The sequence below is a fragment of the Myotis nattereri genome (assembly GCF_964212035.1).
Source record: "Myotis nattereri genome assembly, chromosome: 14".
In the NCBI taxonomy this organism is placed as follows: domain Eukaryota; kingdom Metazoa; phylum Chordata; class Mammalia; order Chiroptera; family Vespertilionidae; genus Myotis; species Myotis nattereri.
This window is the reverse complement of record NC_138089.1, coordinates 61,527,214-61,544,882: the sequence shown is the minus strand read 5'-3', so window position 1 is coordinate 61,544,882 and position 17,669 is coordinate 61,527,214. Positions and strand designations below refer to the sequence as shown.

Below are 17,669 nucleotides of genomic sequence, written 5' to 3'. Positions count from 1 at the left end.
TGTGATGGCATGAGGGTAATTAGCATATTCCCTCTTTATTAGAAAGGGTATTAAAAACCACGGAAATTTGTGAATGGAAAGTTAATCAGTAGAGAAGCTTCTCTGCTTATTGCCAGGATAGTATGTGGTATTAAATCGTTGCTAATTAAGGTTAATCAGCAATTTATCACCATATTAATCAGGTAAACAAAAACATACCAAAGACAAAAAACAAATGTCCAGGTTTTTTTTCTACCACAACTCACTCTGCTCACTAGATTCACTTGGGGCTTCAGGGAATACTGTTCCCCGGATCGAGGCTCTGATGTAACTGGTCCAGGACGTGGCCTCGGCACCGGAATCGCATAGAAGCACCCAGGTGACCAATGTTCCGCCAGGACGGGAGCAGCTGTGTCAGAACTCAAACACGCCCCCCCCCCTTTTTCTTTATTGGATTTTTTTGCTTGTACATAACACCCGATTTTTCTGTTTCTTTTTTCAATTTATTCAGAGCCTGATCCTATAAGGTTCGGGGTAATAATCTGTCCCCTTTGCCCTTGAGTTCTTGGCCTACTGTGTGTGGGGGGAGGTGCAGGGAGAACTGACCTGGAATCACAGGCCCGGATCCCGGGCTGCTGGCCACCAAGGGGCTTTTCCATCTTCTGCTCCTGGAGCTGTTCAGTCGCACTGGAGGGAGCCACATGCGGTAACGGGAGCTGATGGTGCATCTTTGCGAATATTAAACCGACGGTAACTAATTTAGACGAAAAGATGTAAAAAATAGAAGCACTGGAACTTTCTAATGCTTGACGCGCTGTCAGAACTCTCGTTTCTGTGGCTCTAACCAAAGAGGAGATGCTTGCCTCATGACTTCCGGAGGGAACCGGGATGGTCTCGGGTGTTTGCAGGCGGCCTTGGGAACTGCCGTTTTCGCAGACGTGATCTTCAGCAGTTCACGTGGGCGAGGCCACAGCAGCCGCTGCCCCATTGCACAGATGAGAGACAGCCTCAGAGCAGTGAGGGCACCCAGGCCACAGACCGCGTGGTGGCGCGTGGCCTTGTATGGAGCTCTCCCTCCTGTGTTCCTCGTTCACGTCGCCGGCCACTTACACAGTCGTGTTCGCTCTGCGCTCAGCGGCTGGGAGCCTCGGGGCCCTCCTTCCGCCCCTCCCCTTCCACAGGCAGAGGCAGGGCACAGCCCTACAGCAGAGGTTCCTTCCAGCCTGGCCATCATCCCCAAACCTAAGAACAATGTCGTCTACTCCACACACTCAACTTCACCTTCCAAATGCCTTTGACAGCTTTTTTCTGGACAGAGCAGATTCTCCACCCAGGGACCTGTAACAGGGTTCAAAATCCGTTTCCACCAAGCCGTTATAGTAGTTACTGAATCACAAATCGCGGCTGGTTCTTGAGGGGAGCCCTTCCCTCATGCGAGACCCCCCTTTTTCCTGGTGGCCTTTGGGGATATATTGCTGCAAATGGGTGCTACTCCCTGTTGTTGGAAATCTAAGCTGGTAGAAATGTCATTTGCTCATAGATAGGTTGTTTTTCTTAATAAAAATATTCTTTCTAAACTAAGTGATATTTTTATTAATAAAGGCAATTTCATATTTGATAGAGAAAAGGGTGTGTGAAAATCTGTGTATGGGATGTAATTTTCAACTGATATGTTAGACAGCTTCTCCGCAAGTGGTTATGGAGCCAGGGATGTAGATTTGGGAGGAGCCGGAGGCCCCGTGACCTTCCTCCCGGGTTCTCTCGCCGGGGCCTGGGCCGGGCCGGGGCTGCCCAGGCAATGCTCTCCTCCGCCAGGGGTCGGGAGCCCAGTTTGCAGCAAGGCCATCCATTCCAGGGCAGACAACTCCTGTCGTTTTTCCTCCCAAAAGGACAGAAAATGTGCCCTGTTTGGATCTTCTCAGAATGTCCCTACTTTCCGATTATCCCTTACCTGACAGAGTTTTCAGCGCCTCCTGTGATGCGTCCCACTCCCCTGGGCGTTTGTCCACTAAGAACACTGCCTCCAGCCCCAACATGAAGGGCAAGTACTTTCTTCACCAAGACCCTTGACCTCCAGTGACGCTGCCCGCTGGCACTGGGTATCTTTTTAGCAGCTACTTCTGTCAAATCTGATTGGTCTTAAGAAGCCATCAGTCAGGATGGGTTGGAGAAAGATAACGCCAGTCTGAATGCTGCCTTTTCACATCCAGAATCCACCTTGGTTGGGAGTGTGTCAGTATGTCTGTCAGCTCACCACCTGTCATATAATGTTGGGCACACTGACACCTTTATCCGTTACTGTCACTGTCACGCGGTCTCCGGTGTACCCTGGCATACATCACTCCATTCCACAGCGCCCAGGAGTGACATTGCTTCCCCAGGGGAAAGGAAGGCAGGGAATTGGACCGCTCGTCCAGGTCCCACGCAGTGTGACACGGTCCTGATGTAAAGAAAGTCTCGCCTGCACCTGTGCTCCCCCGTGTCCTGTGGCCTCAGACGGTCGAGTTCAGATGAGAGTTTCTGGGCTCCGCGGGCGACGGGCAAGTGGATTGGAGCCTCCAGGCAGGGGCAGAGGACACAGCAACAGAGCAGTCAGCCCTTCAGAGTAAAGACGGGACAAGGAGTGCCGCCCAGAGCTCTCTGTCCTACCTTGATCGTGGGAGAGGGAGAGAGAAACATGGGTCAGCTGCCTCCCACGTGCCCCCACTGGGGATGAAGCCCACAGCCAGGCATGTGCCACGACTGGAAATCAAACCGGTGATCCCTTGATGCATTGGACAACGTTCAACCAACTGAGCCACACTGGCCGGGGCACCAGGAACTTGTTATCGGAAGTTCCTCTAAGTCTGATCCTGCTGACATTACGCCTCCGTGCGAGGTTGTTTCTGTACACGTGTGTGCATATGCACATATATGTGTGCCTGCGTGTGTGCGCGCCTTTACTCTTGGGAGCTCATGTGTACTAGGGCTTGTGGGGATGCTGTATTGCTGGGAAAAGGCACGTACGGCAGTTTTTCTGGTTCTGTTAGCTGTTTCAGCCTTGGGCTAACTTTTATACTAATTCCTCGGCCTGGTGGTTCCTGGACCGCACAGTGTAAATTTGAATCCCAAACTGTGCGTGGTTACAAATCCTCACAGGATCTGTGCGCCTCGTCCCTGGGGAGCTTCCTGGCTATTTCTCCAGGCCGGTGGGAACTCACGCTCTCCTCTCCAGGGTGGAGCCTTCCTCGATGGCTCCAACAGAATCCTGGTCCTGGGTGGGACAGCTGCCTCCAGCTCAGCCTCCCTGCGGGACTCTGCTGCTGACTTCATGGCAGGGCTGCTCTCGCTCAGGCTCTTGTTATTTTGAGATGGAACGTTCCTTGCAGCCATTTCTACCTGCCCGTCCTCTCTGGCTGCTGAGGGGGGAGGGCCTCTGCCTCATGGCTCGGCTGCAGAGAGGGTGCCCTGCTCAGAGGGGGCTGAGAGCAGCGCCTTCGGCCACCGCGACCCCCGGGTGTCCCTGCAGGAAAGGAGAGGCTGCCACGGAGCCCGGCTCTGCTACTCGCTCTTGTTCTCACTGAAGACGCCGCTCTGACCCCACCTGTACAGGCAAGACAGCCTCCCAACAGGAAATAAGCACACGCTCCAGACGATAAGCCGTTTTATCTGGTCCCTGCATATGAGACAGTGAATCGAAACCAGAGGCGTCCTGTGAAGATGAGCCCCCTCTGGGGGATGTCCCTCCTGGCAGGCCGGCTGCTGCATGTCCTCTGGGCTGGGCCAGCCTGGAGCCGACTGGCCGGACCGGGCGGGTGGTGGGCAGCTCCCCTGGAGCAGGCAGGGGGCGCTGCGAGGAGCCCCTACTTCCTCTGTGCCTTCGGGAGGCCCAGCGTGGATTTCAAGTAGCTGTGCTGGACGCGGAGAAGGGAAGGAGGGATTGGTTAGGGCTCAGAAGCCACCCACCTGCATCCCCGTCATTCCTCCTGCCAGCGAGGACGTATGCGCACACATACACACGCACATACACGCACACACACGTGCACACATACATGTGCGCGCACACACTAAGGTGCGTCCTGGACTTAGAGGCTCCTCTTACTCTCGAGGGCCATCACCACGTAAGAGGGTGACGGGCACCCGCACTGCGGCACCAGGACCGTCTGATGGTGGAGATGGCCACTCGGTGGGGAGTGTGGGGAGCGTGGGGAGCGCATCCAGCACGGATGCACCGGGCAGAGGGGTGATTCACAGGATGGTCAGTGCTCACAGCCGTGTCCAGGCCTGGCCACAGCCTGTGGGACTTCACTGGGCGGCCCGGGACTCCAGCCGGGGAGACACCCGCTGCCTCTGGGTGACTGGCTCCCGAGCTGGCTGCTCCTCCCAGCCTCTGCAGTGGGGAGTGTGATCCTGGGGGGGGCGGTGCTAGTGACGGGGTCCGAGGCCCCGCCTCCCGGAGCCATGAGCCGAGTTACCTTCTGTTCTCTCTTGACCTTGGCGTTGTAGAAGGAGATGGACTCCGGGCCCTCGGGCAGCATGTCCTGCTGCAGCTGGCTGAACTTGTCCTGGTCGTCTTCTCCCTGGGGGCCCAACTCAAGGTTGTCCTCCAGCCTGGCATGGTCAGGATGCGCCCTGCCAGGGCCCGTGGTGGGCATGAGGGCAGCCCCTGGCTGGGCTGGCAAATCCCCCCCTGCGGCAGCTCACACGCTCAGGCCCTGTCTGCCAGCGTCATCACAGATGCCCTGTAACTGCCCCCTGGGCAGGACGAGCCACCCAAAAGGGTGGCCACAGCAAGGGGTATCATCTGTGTGCCCACCCTCGGTCACTGGGTAGAGACCTGTGGCTTCCCACCTGCCTGGGCAGCCGTGGGAGCGGCTGGGAGCAGCCCACACATGCCACGTTTGTGGGGAGAAAAGGGCAAAGCACCAGAGGCACTGCCCACTGCCCACTCCCCTCCCCCACCCCCGACGGGGGCCCCTCACCAGAGACACAATCCTGCTGACAGGCACCATGCCTGGCCGGATGCTGCTGCCCGGCTTCAGGGCCGCCTGCATGTCCTCGGGGATGAAGAAGGACTCATTGTACCAGATTTCAAATTCTGCGCGGAGGAGGGGCCCGCACTGAGGCTGCAGGCAAAGGCTGTGTGCCCAGCAGAGGCGCACCCTGCCACTTCCTGCTCCACGGTCCCCTCGCCCACCTCTGTCTCCTGCCCCCAAATCCTATCAACAAACAGCTGAAGGCCCTGCCCTACCCCTGCCTCTGCCAGAGAGAAGCTTCTTCTTGTCTAAGATCCATGGTTTGTTTTTATTTATTTTTAAATAGATACGTTATTGATTTCAGAGAGGAAGGGAGAGAGAGAGAAACATCCATGATGAGAATCATGGATCGGCTGCCTCCTGCACGCCCCCCACTGGGGATCGAGCCCACAACCCAGGCATGTGCTCCGACTGGGAATCCAACCGTGACCTCCTAGTTCATGGGTCCCTGCTCAACCACTGAGTCACACCAGCTGGGCCAGAGAGAAGCTTAGATGCTGCTTCTAGAACCCAGGTCTGCGGGTCCCGGAACTCCGACGGCCGCCACCCTTCCCAGACCGCACACCTGTGAGCAGGCGGTGGCGACACTGGTCCACCAGGTGCTGGCAGTACTGGATCTCAGCCCTCAGGTCACGCAGGTCCTGGTACTCCGCACGGTACTGCTTCTTGAGGTCTTTGAGCTTCAGGATCAGCAGGAACTCCTCCTCATCGATGATGATCAGCCCCTTCTTCTCATACTCACCTGTGGAGGGAGGAAGTCAGGGTGAGGTGCCACCTGTGCTGAGGGAGGGAGGCAGGTGGTCCAGAGAGAGGGGAGAGCTGGCCAAGCACAACACAGGAGACCAGGGAAGGCCGGGCACTGCGTGCGGTGGGCACGGCACTGGGAGGCCTGCTGCCAGGACACAGCCCACGGGGAGAGGGAGCTCAGAGCAGGGCCACTTGGCATGTCCAGGACAAACAGGAGGGTCACAGGGAAGCGGGTAGGAATGACCCATGTGCCATACACCGTGATCTCAAACCCCATCAATCAAAAATACTCAGGCCCTGACCGGTGTGGCTCAGTGGATAGAGCGTTGGCCTGCGGACTGAAGGGTCCCAGGTTCGATTCCGGTCAAGGGCATGTACCTTGGTTGTGGGTACATCCCCAGTGGGGAGTGTGCAGGAGGCAGCTGATCGATGTTTCTCTCTCATCGATGTTTCTAACTCTCTATCCCTCTCCCTTCCTCTCTGTAAAAAATCAATAAAATATATGGGAAAAATGTTTTAAAAAATACTCAGTAGCATCTCAATATATGGATGTTTACCGTTTTTGGTTTTTTGTTTAAAACAACAACAAACATGACATTTATTGTGCGACTAATCACTGAAATCCTTAGGCTCAGCTGGATGGGCAGCAGCTGCCTCTGGGGGTGGGTGCCGTTCCCGCACAGAATCCGGGCCTGACTCTTCAGCAGACCAAGTTTAGGGGCCTCCGGCGCCAGTCCCGCTGATGTCCCGTCGGCTCGCCCTGGCCTCGCTACACTGCCTCCTGCGCTTGGCGGGCGGCCGGCGGCCGCCGGTGCTGGGCCTGCAACCACGGCCCGCGCCTCCACGCACTGCCCTCCGGGCGTGGGAGCCCACGTTCCAGATGGTCTCCTGGTGGCTGGAGATTCATCAGCCGCCTCCTTGTTAGAGACGACGGGACGTCTGGCCCTATCGAGTGGCTGTCAGAGGCTCCGCGAGAGGAGTCAGCTGTGCTCTTAGCATCTGCTCCACGCAGCCTCTCTGGACGGACCTGGAGCTCCGTCAGCTCCTTGAGGACCGATGGGTTAAGGGAAAATAACATGTCTGTCAGCCGCTCACCTGGCTGTCCACTGCCCGCAGCACACGAGCGTGCGGCCGGGGGCGGGTGTGGGCAGTGTCTACCGGTGGGACCAGGGTGCCAGGTCAGGGTGCCCACGTGGGGGGCCCTGCTCTCTGAGCCTGATGGCCCCTCACTACCTGCCTTAGGAGACGGGTCCTTGCCAAGCCAGGACGGTGCGGGGGTTGCGCGAAGAAAGTCTCCGTGACAGTGAATCCTTGGCCCTCTGCTCGGCCCCTTCTCATTGCTCCTCGATTTCCTCTTAGCCAGCACCCCACCGCCATCAGACCCAGGGACCTGACGGGGTCACCAGCCCCCCTCCACCTGGGAAGCCGGCTCCCAAGGCTGCCCCGCTCGGAGCAGCGTGACTCCGACCCCACAGGCCCAGCCACCTTCCCACCGCGTCACCTTGCTTCTCCCGCAGGGACTTCTGGGCACTCAGCCCCTCCTTGGTGACGTCGATCTCCCTCTTGATGACGTTGATGCGCTGCGTGGTCTCACTGGCCCTTTTCCTCCGCTCGTTCAAGATGGACTTGTTCTCTTTGAAGATGCGGTTGATCTCACTACCTCGCTCGTTCTTAAAGTCCTCAAAGGCCACAGGCTTGGAGGGTGGGGTGCTGGGCCTGAAGATGGGGGGGGGGCGGGGCAGCTGTCTTGGGCCACCAGGTCCTTCACCTGCCTCCCCTGGGGCCTTGGCAGCAGGAAGGCCCGGCTTCCTGGGCACCGCCTCCCCCAGACGGAGCCAGACGGCGGGGACCGATCCCTCCTCTGTGCTACTCTCACACGAGACGCGGGACCGCGGCGCAGCACGAGGGGGTGCGGAACAAACAGAAACCAAAGCGAGCCTCGCTCTGCTCAACCTCCTTCAGGATCGCTCTGAGGGGCTTTTAAACGCTGGAGGTCACGCGGCAGGAATAATTTTACATCTTTTTTTTTTCCCTCAGAAGCATTCTTTCACGCTATTAAACTCTCTCCGAGAACTCCAGTTAAGGAGAGGCGAGATTCAGTGCTGGGGGAGAGGGACTTGTCTGCACCTCCCGTGCCGGGGAGGGACGGGGGGCAGGAGAGAAAACGGCCACACCAAGAAACGGGCACAGTCACAGGTGTGCTGTGAGTCAGGGCGTGGCCGGTATAGTTCTTCCAGCTCCTCTGAGTGTCTGCACGTGGTCACGCGGGGGTGGGGGTGGGGGTGTTCACGCACATCCTCGCACACCCCCAGGGAGGAGATGAAAATCCCCTCAGAGCCTCTCCCTGGTGTCCGCGGTTAGGTGTTTGGTTTTGCTTTTCCAGTTGGCGCAATGGCCACCTTCTGCATAAACCTCTGTCCAGATCGCTGGTTATTTCCTCAGGGCAGGTTCCTGAGAACTCACTCCCTCGCTCACGGAGGAGAGGAACCGTGTGGCTGGAGGAAGGGGTCTACTACCTGGAAAAGTTTTTGCTTTCTGAGTCATTACTTATTCCAAAAATATGTAAATTTAATCCTAAAATGGTTGCTGCTCGGAGGGTCTAATGAGTCCGTGCTTGGACCCTCTGCAGGTGACGCGTGCGGCCTCCTCTGGGCTGTGCGCCGGGGCCTGCCTGTCACCCGGTCTTCTCTGCAGGGACTCCACATGTGGAGGATCACACTCTGGTTTGGGGGGATCTGGGCCGGGGCTCGCGTTAGACGGTCACCTGGGTGGGCGTGGCTCCTCCTTGGGGGAGTCCGAGGGGAGGGTCTCGATGTTGGAGGTCTCCCGGTCCCGCAGAATCATGTCCTTGACGTCCCCCTCCTTGGAGAGTGGGGTCAGCTGGGTCTTGGAGGTGGAAACATCCATATCCTTGCCGCTCACAGGGCTGCTGCCACCATCCTTTTTTGCCGGGGAGCTGGAAGGAGAGGGCGGAGCCCCAGGGCTCAGGCCTGGGGAGGGGGGCGTCCCCCATGCTGACCGAGTGCCCCTTCTCGGCCCTCGCACACGGAGCCCCATGCCACCCAGCTCTGATCTTGATCCTATGCCCAGGGTCAAGGACAGAGTATGACCCTAAGCCACGCAGATGGGGAGACGGCACCATCCTCCCTTTACGAGCGAAAGGAACCCGCCCTGGAGCAGTCTGGGCAGGAGGCCCGGGCCCTGGGGGGTGGGCCACAGCTCTCCGCTCTGGGAAGGAAGGACCCGCAGAGCCTCCACCAGGCGGGCGGCCTGTGGACCAGTCCAGGACCTGCTCTCCACCCACACCGGTGCCCACCCGGCCAGGACACGGCTGCCGCCCTGTGTTGGTGCCGGTCCTCCGCCCAGAGAGGCCCACGTGAGCAGGGCCTGTGCTGACAGGAGACGCCCCTGCTCCTTCCTCCTCTTGTTTTCTTGCAACATCGGCTTTGGGGGAGGGGAGGAAGCCTCGTCTACCTGCAACCTCACCGATGACCGGGCAGAACGGGGGGCCCACGTGGTGCCTCCCAGGGGCCCAGGCTGTGTCTGTCAGTGGAGAAGCCAGGACCTGGGCTGACCCAGGGGCGGGGGGGGGGGGGGGGGGCCACTCTGCAGTCAGTGTTGGGCCACAGCCTTTCACGAGTGATCGTCCCAGTAACAAGGGGCGGCATTCACTCCCTCATCCTCACAGCAACTCCTTCGACAGCGATGCTGTTATTATTATTACTATTCCACTTTATTCTTAAAACAATTTTATTTATTGATTTGAGAGAGGGGGGAGAGAGAGGGAGAGGGAGAGAGAGAGAGGAAGGGAGAGAGGGAGAGAAGAAAAGAATAAAACCCATCGATGTGTTTCTCACTCATTTCCACATTCATTGGCTGATTCTTGGCTGTGCCCTGACCGGGGATCGAACCTGCAGCCTTAGCGTGTCAGCGATGCTGTAACCTGGCAGGGCTTGTTGTTCCCGTTTCAGGGATGGGAAAGCGGGGCACAGAGAGGCTCACGCTGACACAAGGGGAGGGGCCCCGGGATGAGAAAGGTGGGGAGTGGGGAGGTGAGTGGGTGCAGCCATCCCCTCCAGAACCTGCGCTCCTGCCTGCCTCTCCGCAGCACACGCGGGGCTGAATGGGTGAACCCCGACCCCCTCCCCACCGTGCACCCACAGAGGAGCCGGCCTGAGTGGTGAATGGGGTTTCGGGTGGTGTGAGTGCGTCAGCTGGCCGCAGAGGACTCTGTTGGGAGGGGGGGTTTGACATGAAGTAGCAGAGGGCAAACGCCTGAACGCTGCTACACTCAGCGGGAGTGTGACCCTGGGCGTGACTTCCCCTCCCTGGGCCTCACTTTCCTCATCTGTGACGTGGAGGCGCTAGCTCCCCGCTCGGGGGCTGCTGTGCGGTTGGGGGACCATAGATGCTGCTGGTGTTGGCAGCAGCGACACGCACTGTGGCCACAGAGTAGCGAGACCAGAGGGAGGGGCCAGGTGGCCGCCGCGGCCGGCAGGGAGGGCCGGGTGCGAGGGCAGGGCAGCCGGCAGGGAGGGCCGGTGCGAGGGCAGGGCAGCCGGGAGGGCCTGGTGCGAGGGCAGGGCAGCCGGGAGGGCCGGGTGCGAGGGCAGGGCAGCCGGGAGGGAGGGCCGGTGCGAGGGCAGGGCAGCCGGGAGGGAGGGCCGGTGCGAGGGCAGGGCAGCCGGCAGGGAGGGCCGGTGCGAGGGCAGGGCAGCCGGGAGGGCCGGGTGCGAGGGCAGGGCAGCCGGGAGGGCCGGTGCGAGGGCAGGGCAGCCGGGAGGGCCAGTGCGAGAGCAGGGCGGCCGGCAGGGAGGGCCGGGTGCGAGGGCAGGGCGGCCGGCAGGGAGGGCCGGTGCGAGGGCAGGGCAGCTGGGAGGGCCGGTGTGAGGGCAGGGCGGCCGGCAGGGAGGGCCGGGTGCGAGGGCAGGGCGGCCGGGAGGGCCGGGCAGCGGCAGTCACTCACCTGAGCGGCTCTCTCAGTGCCCTCCTGGCCTTGGTTCTCTTCCCTGGTTTGCTAGGGTACGAGGCCACCCCAAGGCCAAAGCCTTGTCCGTCAGACTCACCCACCAGGTGGCCGTCAGCGTCCATCAGCCCTGCCTGGAGAGAGGCCAGCGCGGGGGCAAAGGTCAGGCGACGGGTTTGTTCCGGTTTCGGGGACACAGGTGTGCGTGGGCCGAAGGCTCGGGTGGGCACGTGCAGCCCGCAGCAGGCGGCGGCTGCCAGCTTCAGGCCGTGCCCAGCGCGCCTGTCTCCTCCCCACGGCCCCCTCTGGCGTTTGGTCCCAGGCCCTGGGCTCCTCAGGCCCTTCCCAGCCCAGCTGCAGGAACTGCCCTGTTCACCATTCGCTTTGTCTCCCGTTCTGGAGGCCCCTGCGAGCCACCCGAGGCTGAGCTTGCCTCGGTCACCCCACACTCGTCCTGCTGACCCCACCTGTTCCCACCCTCCATGGGCTTCCAGGCAGGACACCTGCTGCCTCCGGAAAGGTCTTGGGAGAGAGAAACCGGACACGAGTGCGTACCTTCTGGACAGCAGAAATGGCCGCAAAGTCGTTCTTGTCTATGAGGGTGTACTTGCGGCGCAAAGCGGCTTCCACCTCCTGCTCCTGTTGGCTGGGGAGAGAGTGAGAAAGAGCGGGTGCGTCCTGCAGGCAGAGGTTCGGGTGTGGCCCCGCGGGAAGGAGCCGGGCCCTCACCATCAACCAGACCTGACAGGAGCAGCTCACCTGTGCCTGGGTCCCCAGGGTGCACCCACGGCCAAGCCCCCACCCGCAGAGAATGCACTCGCCCAGGAGAGGCGGGGGGTGTGCTTGGAGGCGGAGTCACCCCTCCCCCCCCCATGAAGGAGTCGGTGGGCAGGGGGGCCCCTTACGTCAGAACCACCCGGAACTGGTTGAACACCTCCTGGATCTGTCTGAGGTTGATTATCTGGAGAGGAGAGAACGAGGCAGGGCTAGGCCTTGGCACCGGGGCCCAGGCTGTGTCTGTCAGTGCAGAAGCCAGGGCCTGGGCTGACCGGGGACCATCTGCCTCGAGAGCAGGACGTCTGCAAACCGCCTCTCAGCACGGAGGCAGCACAGCCCGCGGAGGACAGGGGCACCTGGTCACTCGTTTCCAAGTCAAGTGTTTTCTGAGCTACAGACACCCGTTTCTAAGTGAATCTCCATAAACCAGAACGGCTCTAGTTTGAAAATACTCAGGAAAGTCGTTCTATGAAGCGTGCTGTCCTCAGCTCCCCCGCTTCCTAGAGGCCCCATTCTGCGCCTTCCTGTGGGTGCAGACACACCCACACCTGTGGCTGGAGGAGGCCGCCTCCCTCTGGACCCTGACCCACAAGCAGTGCCCTTGACCGGGGTCGGTCTGGGGCTGCCCTGGCCGGGGAGGCGGGTCTGCAGGCAGCTCCCGTGAAGAGCTGGCCGCCTGCGCTGCGGGAACGGTGCATCCCCGAGGGCCCTTCCGCGTGGCCGGCCTCCCTCCTGGGCCCACCCGTCTGGGTCTGCCTGCGGATAGCCAGCGTGGCCACCGTCCTTGACCGGCCTGTTCCACCTCCCCAGCAGCACTGAGGAGACCAGCTCAGGCCCCTTCCCCGCTAACTAGGCGAGGCGACGGGGTACCGAGGTCACGCAGCAAGGAGACGCGTGGCTGGGGTGCGACCGGGCTGCCTGGCTGCAGGCCCGCTTGGTCCAGGGATGGATTGTATCCTGTGTGCTAGACGTTCAGGCTGCTGGCCACTGGGCGGGGCACCCACAGCCTGGTCACCCTGAGCCTGGAAGCTGAGGCCTCGGTGGCTGAAGGGACTCTGAGATCGGGGTCCCCCCCCCCACGCCCACTGCACCCTCTCAGGGGAGGTCCCAGGACCAGCACAGCGGACGCTGGGGTCGGACACGAGTGGGTCCCGAGGAGAGGCTCCTTACATCGATCTCGTCCAGCGCCCCGTCCAGGTACCGCCGCACCTGGGAGTTGATCTCGGCGATCTGGACCTCATCCATGGGGTCGTAGTTCACATGGGAGCGGTTGGCCTTGGAGGAGGAGGCGGAACATCAGCTCGCGGTGCTGAGCCCACGGGGGCGGCAGGGGGCAGCCCAAGAACCAGCACGGGAGCCTGGGCACCTCCTGGCCACCAAGCCAGCCGCACCCTCTCTACATCGGGCCCGGAGGAGGGGGCCTGTGGTCAGCAAGTGACAGCCGAGCCAGCAAGGGGAGGGGAGGCGCCCGGTACGAGCCTCTACTCCAAGAGAGGGGGTCTGCTGGCGGGTTCTAGGAGGAGGGATGGGAGGGCAGTGCGGCCTCGGCCTCCCAGCCCCTCTGGACCTGAGCATCACCCAGGCAGGCCCCTGCACTCCTGGCTCCGTGCTGCTCCCTCCACACCCCAGCCTGCCCCACATCCCTGACCTTGACCCATCATGTCTGCCACATACCCCAACCTGGCGGCCCCCGGCCCCTGCCCCTTGTCCTCCTGCCGCCTGCCTGCCTCTGCTCCCTGGCCATCCGACCGCCTCCCGTCAGGCATCCCTAGTCCCCCCCAGTCTGTGTTCCCCGAGTCTCCCTGATGACGTGGCCCCTGCCCATCTGGCCCTCATGCACCCAGGCCTGCCCCCAGGCCCCTGGCCCCTTACCAGGCTGTCGTGGATGGCCAGCTCCTGCTTGAGCAGCACCAGCTCCTTCTCCAGGTTCTTGACCATCCGCTGCCAGGGAAGCATCGTGGGGCGGAGCGGGCAGTCAGAGAAGCCACGGCTTCTCCCCGTCAGCCCAGTCCCTGCCCTCCGTCAGCCCGCGGGCCCTTCCGTGGACTGATCCCGCGTCTGGGCAATTCCCTCCCCACGGGTGACTTTCCCCAACTGGGGTGAGTTTAGGGTTTGAGGGGCCTCAGCAGCCCCGGCAGAGGAGACTCAGAACAGAGTGAGCACCGGTACCCTGAGGGCCGCACCAAAACCCAACTCCCGCCCTGGCTGGTGTGGCCCAGTGGGTAGAGCGTCGGCCTGTGGACTGAAAGGCCCCAGGTTCGATTCTGGTCAAGGGCACATGCCCGGGTTGCAGGGTCGATCCCCAGTGGGGAACGTGCAGGAGGCAGCCGATCCATGATTCTCTCTCATCATTGATGTCTCTCTCTCTCTCTCCCTCCCTTCTTCTCTGAAATCAATAAAAATATATATTGTTAAAATGGCCACTGGAGGGAGCCCTTGGCAGCGGGATCCGGGACCCAGCTGTGGCCAGTCCCCTGCCTGAGGTGGAGAACCTGGCCTCTGGGAAGCGACTGCTCCTTCGGGTGGGCTTACTCAGTGGGGAGGGGGGTCTGGCTGAGCTGCTGGGGGTCTCCGACTGGATGACTGTCCAATGTGACCTCTGGCCAATCAGGTGACACGGGGAAGTGGGCCATCTGCCCCGGGGGTCACCAGCCTCCAGGACACACCCTCTTCCACTGACCAGGAAGAAGCTGCTTGGACGCAGGCTGGAGCGGCAGACCCCACGGAATGGCCCGGCAGCACTCAGCTGGCCGACTGCCTTCGAGAAACCAGAGCGTTTCCTGGTGGAATGAACGCTGTGGACACAGCACAGATTCACATTCCCTGCCGGCCAAGCGCTTCACTGTCACGCACGGAGGATGGCTCCGAGAGCTCTGTGTGAGCCAGCACTGGGCCACACCGGGCAGCACACCAGGCAGCACTGGGCTGCACCAGGCCACACCAGGCAGCACCCGGCAGCACCGGGCCGCACAGGGCCGCACACCAGGCAGCACCGGGCCGCACACCAGGCAGCACCGGGCCACACCAGGCAGCACTGGGCCGCACCCGGCAGCACACCAGGCAGCACCGGGCCGCACACCAGGCAGCACCGGGCAGCACACCAGGCAGCACCCGGCAGCACACCAGGCAGCACCGGGCCGCACACCAGGCAGCACCGGGCAGCACACCAGGCAGCACCCGGCAGCACACCAGGCAGCACCGGGCCGCACACCAGGCAGCACCGGGCAGCACACCAGGCAGCACCCGGCAGCACACCAGGCAGCACCGGGCAGCACACCAGGCAGCACCCGGCAGCACACCAGGCAGCACCGGGCCGCACACCAGGCAGCACCGGGCAGCACACCAGGCAGCACCGGGCCGCACACCAGGCAGCACCCGGCAGCACACCAGGCCGCACAGGGCCGCACACCAGGCAGCACCAGGCAGCACACCAGGCCGCACACCAGGCCGCACAGGGCCGCACAGGGCAGCACCGGGCCGCACACCAGGCCGGACCGGGCCGCACACCAGGCCGCACACCAGGCAGGACCGGGCCGCACACCAGGCAGGACCGGGCCGCACACCAGGCAGTACCGGGCAGCACCGGGCAGCACACCAGGCAGCACCGGGCCGCACACCAGGCCGCACCGGGCCGCACACCAGGCAGCACCGGGCCACACACCAGGTAGCACTGGGCCGCACACCAGGCAGCACCAGGAAGCACAGGGCCGCACAGGGCCGCACACCAGGCAGCACCGGGCAGCACCGGGCAGCACCAGGCTGGCAGCTCTCAGCCGGGAAAGCTTCCCTGGAAAGTGGCGACCACCCACACCTGCAGGTGTGGCTCCTTGGCAGAGCGCAGCACCGTTCGTCTGCCGTCCGCTCGAGCCCGAGGCTCACAGAATCGCAGCCGGACGGGGAGGTCAGCAGCCCAACCTCCCTCGTTCGCCGGTGATTACCCCGAGGCCCAGCTGCTGGCGGAGGTGGATCCAGAGCCCAGCCTCCTGCCTCACAGCCAGGCCCAGCAGCCAGGGAAATCCGGAAGCTCTTCCACCGCCTCGCACACAGGTGTCAGCGGGGAGGGAGGTCCTGGGAGCCACCTGAGGACGGGCTCATGGGAAAGGCGGCGGCAGAGCAGGTGTCCCGGGGGCTCTCAGCGCTCAGGCTCATAAAGGAAGAACAGAGGTCACTTCACAGAGCGTGAGGGTCCTCCCGGCAGGCACACGCCCACCGCCAGGCTCACAGGCAGCCACGTGACCTCCTGAGCTAGAACTCCAAGTAACGAGAAAAATAAATGTAAAAAACATAAAGCCCCGGCCAGGTAGCTCAGTTGGTTGGAGCCTGGTCCTGATTCGCCAAGGTTGTGGGTTCGACCCCAGGTAGGCACAGAGGGGACTCAATCAAGAAATGCATCAAAAGGTGTAACAACGAATTAGTGTCTCTCTCCCTCTCTTTCTATAAATCAATTTTTAAAAACTTTAAAAATCAAAAACTTAAAGCTGCAGAAAAGGACAGAAAACAATGCCATGAAATGTAATTAGACCACCCCCAAGTCTGAATTTATCAGCATGCTGCCATACTGGCATCTGTGTGTGCGTGTGTGTGTTTAAAGAAATAAAACATTTCAGATAAATGTGAAGTCCCTGTGTGCCCCAGTCCAAGTCCATTCCCCCAGACACCCCAGGGGGACCCTCCAGCCTCGTTTCCATCTGTCACTAGCGCGCGCACACACACACACACACACACACACACAGATAGCACCCACTGACAATGGTTGGACTTCTGTTTTACTTTGTGATGGTGCAAAGCGATGTGGTTCACCAGAAACCAGCGAGGCTGAATGACGACGTTGGGTAGGTTGAATGCATGTTCAACTCATGATATTTTCAACTTAAGACGGGTTTCCGACGTCGCCCCGTCGTCAGTCCAGGGCATCTGTACCCGGGAGTGATCGTCAGTCTCGCTTTGAATGTTTTTATACTTGGAGTCGATGTCAGATGCGACCGTTCGGGCCACTTCAGTCCCCACATGAGATGATCCAGACTCGGGCCCTGGCTCTGGCTCCCTCTCTCCACAACACGTGTCGCCACTCCCCCCTGAAAGGTGACTGGTCATGTCCCCAACTGTTCACCAGGAGCAGGGAGAGCACTGTCCCCTGTAAATCTCTTTACACGCACCCCTGAGGTCTACACTGTTACGCAGACCTGGCAGGGGACCTGTGGGAGTGACAGAGTGCTGGCCAACATCTCCTGAGCACCAGCAGCATGACAGCACGGTGCGAAGAGGTTTCTACCCATCACCTTTCACCATATATATATATACACACACACACACACACACACACTAGAGGCCCAGTGCATGAAATTCATGCAGGGGTGTGTGTCCCCCTCAGCCCAGCCTGCACCCTCTCCAATCTGGGCTCCCTCTCACAGTCCGAGACTGCTGGCTCCTAACTGCTTCTGCCTGCCAGCCTGACCGCCGCCTAACCACTCCCCTGCCGGCCTGATTGACACCTAACCGCTCCCCTGCCAGCCAGGTCGCCCCCAAGTGCCCTCCCCTGCCTGCCATCTTGTGATGATGTCACGTGAGGGCGTCACGCAAGGGCGCGACACCACCTAGGCTTTTATTATATAGGATGTGTGTGTGTGTGTGTGTATTTAATTGATTTCAGAGAGGAAGAAAGGGGGATAAAGAGATAGAAACATGAATGACAAAAGAGAATCATTGATTGGCTGCTTCCTGTACACCCCACACTGGGGGTCGAGCCCACAACCCGGCTGGGAATCGAACCATGACCTCCTGGGTCAGAGGTCAATGCTCAACCACTGAGCCATGCCGGTCAGGCCTCATGTTATTCTTTGCATCTTTTTTTTCTTTTTCTTTTAATCCTCACCTGAGGGTATTTTTCATTGACTTTTAGAGAGAATAGAATAGAGAGGGAACGACAGAGAGAAACATCGATGAGAGAGAAACACATCGATTGGTTGCCTCCTGCATGTGCTTTGACCAGGGCCTGAGCCAGAGAGGAGCCCGCAACCAAGGCACATGCCCTTGACCGGAATCGAACCCGGGACCCTTTGGTCCGCAGGCCGACGCTCTGTCCACTGAGCCACACGACCAGGGCCACGTCTCTGAGAGTGGCTTCCGTTCCTCCCCAGCTTCACAAATAAAGCAGCTGAAGCTCAGGAAGAAGACGATCTTGCTGA

The 17,669-nt window shown here is 60.8% G+C and overlaps 1 protein-coding gene across 8 annotated transcripts in view; it reads right to left on the bottom strand.

Moving 5' to 3' along the window:
* Positions 1–451: 451 nt before the first annotated feature.
* The window catches only part of KIF9 (kinesin family member 9), a 35,841-nt gene continuing 18,623 nt past the window's right edge, over positions 452–17,669 (bottom strand). For 4 of the 8 annotated variants that reach the window (XM_081106339.1, XM_081106341.1, XM_081106338.1 and 1 more), the window contains 11 exons: positions 13,357–13,425; positions 12,655–12,759; positions 11,613–11,668; positions 11,263–11,353; positions 10,708–10,841; positions 8,506–8,697; positions 7,243–7,457; positions 5,560–5,736; positions 4,941–5,056; positions 4,434–4,538; positions 479–3,872 (listed from right to left, as the gene is read on the bottom strand). In XM_081106339.1, coding sequence (XP_080962465.1) covers positions 3,822–3,872; positions 4,434–4,538; positions 4,941–5,056; positions 5,560–5,736; positions 7,243–7,457; positions 8,506–8,697; positions 10,708–10,841; positions 11,263–11,353; positions 11,613–11,668; positions 12,655–12,759; positions 13,357–13,425 — 1,311 coding nt within the window. In that variant the 3' untranslated portion in view covers positions 479–3,821. Of the gene's footprint in view, positions 3,873–4,433; positions 4,539–4,940; positions 5,057–5,559; positions 5,737–7,242; positions 7,458–8,505; positions 8,698–10,707; positions 10,842–11,262; positions 11,354–11,612; positions 11,669–12,654; positions 12,760–13,356; positions 13,426–17,669 lie in introns of all 8 variants that reach the window. The other 4 variants (XM_081106342.1, XM_081106335.1, XM_081106337.1 and 1 more) reach the window with 2 other exon arrangements.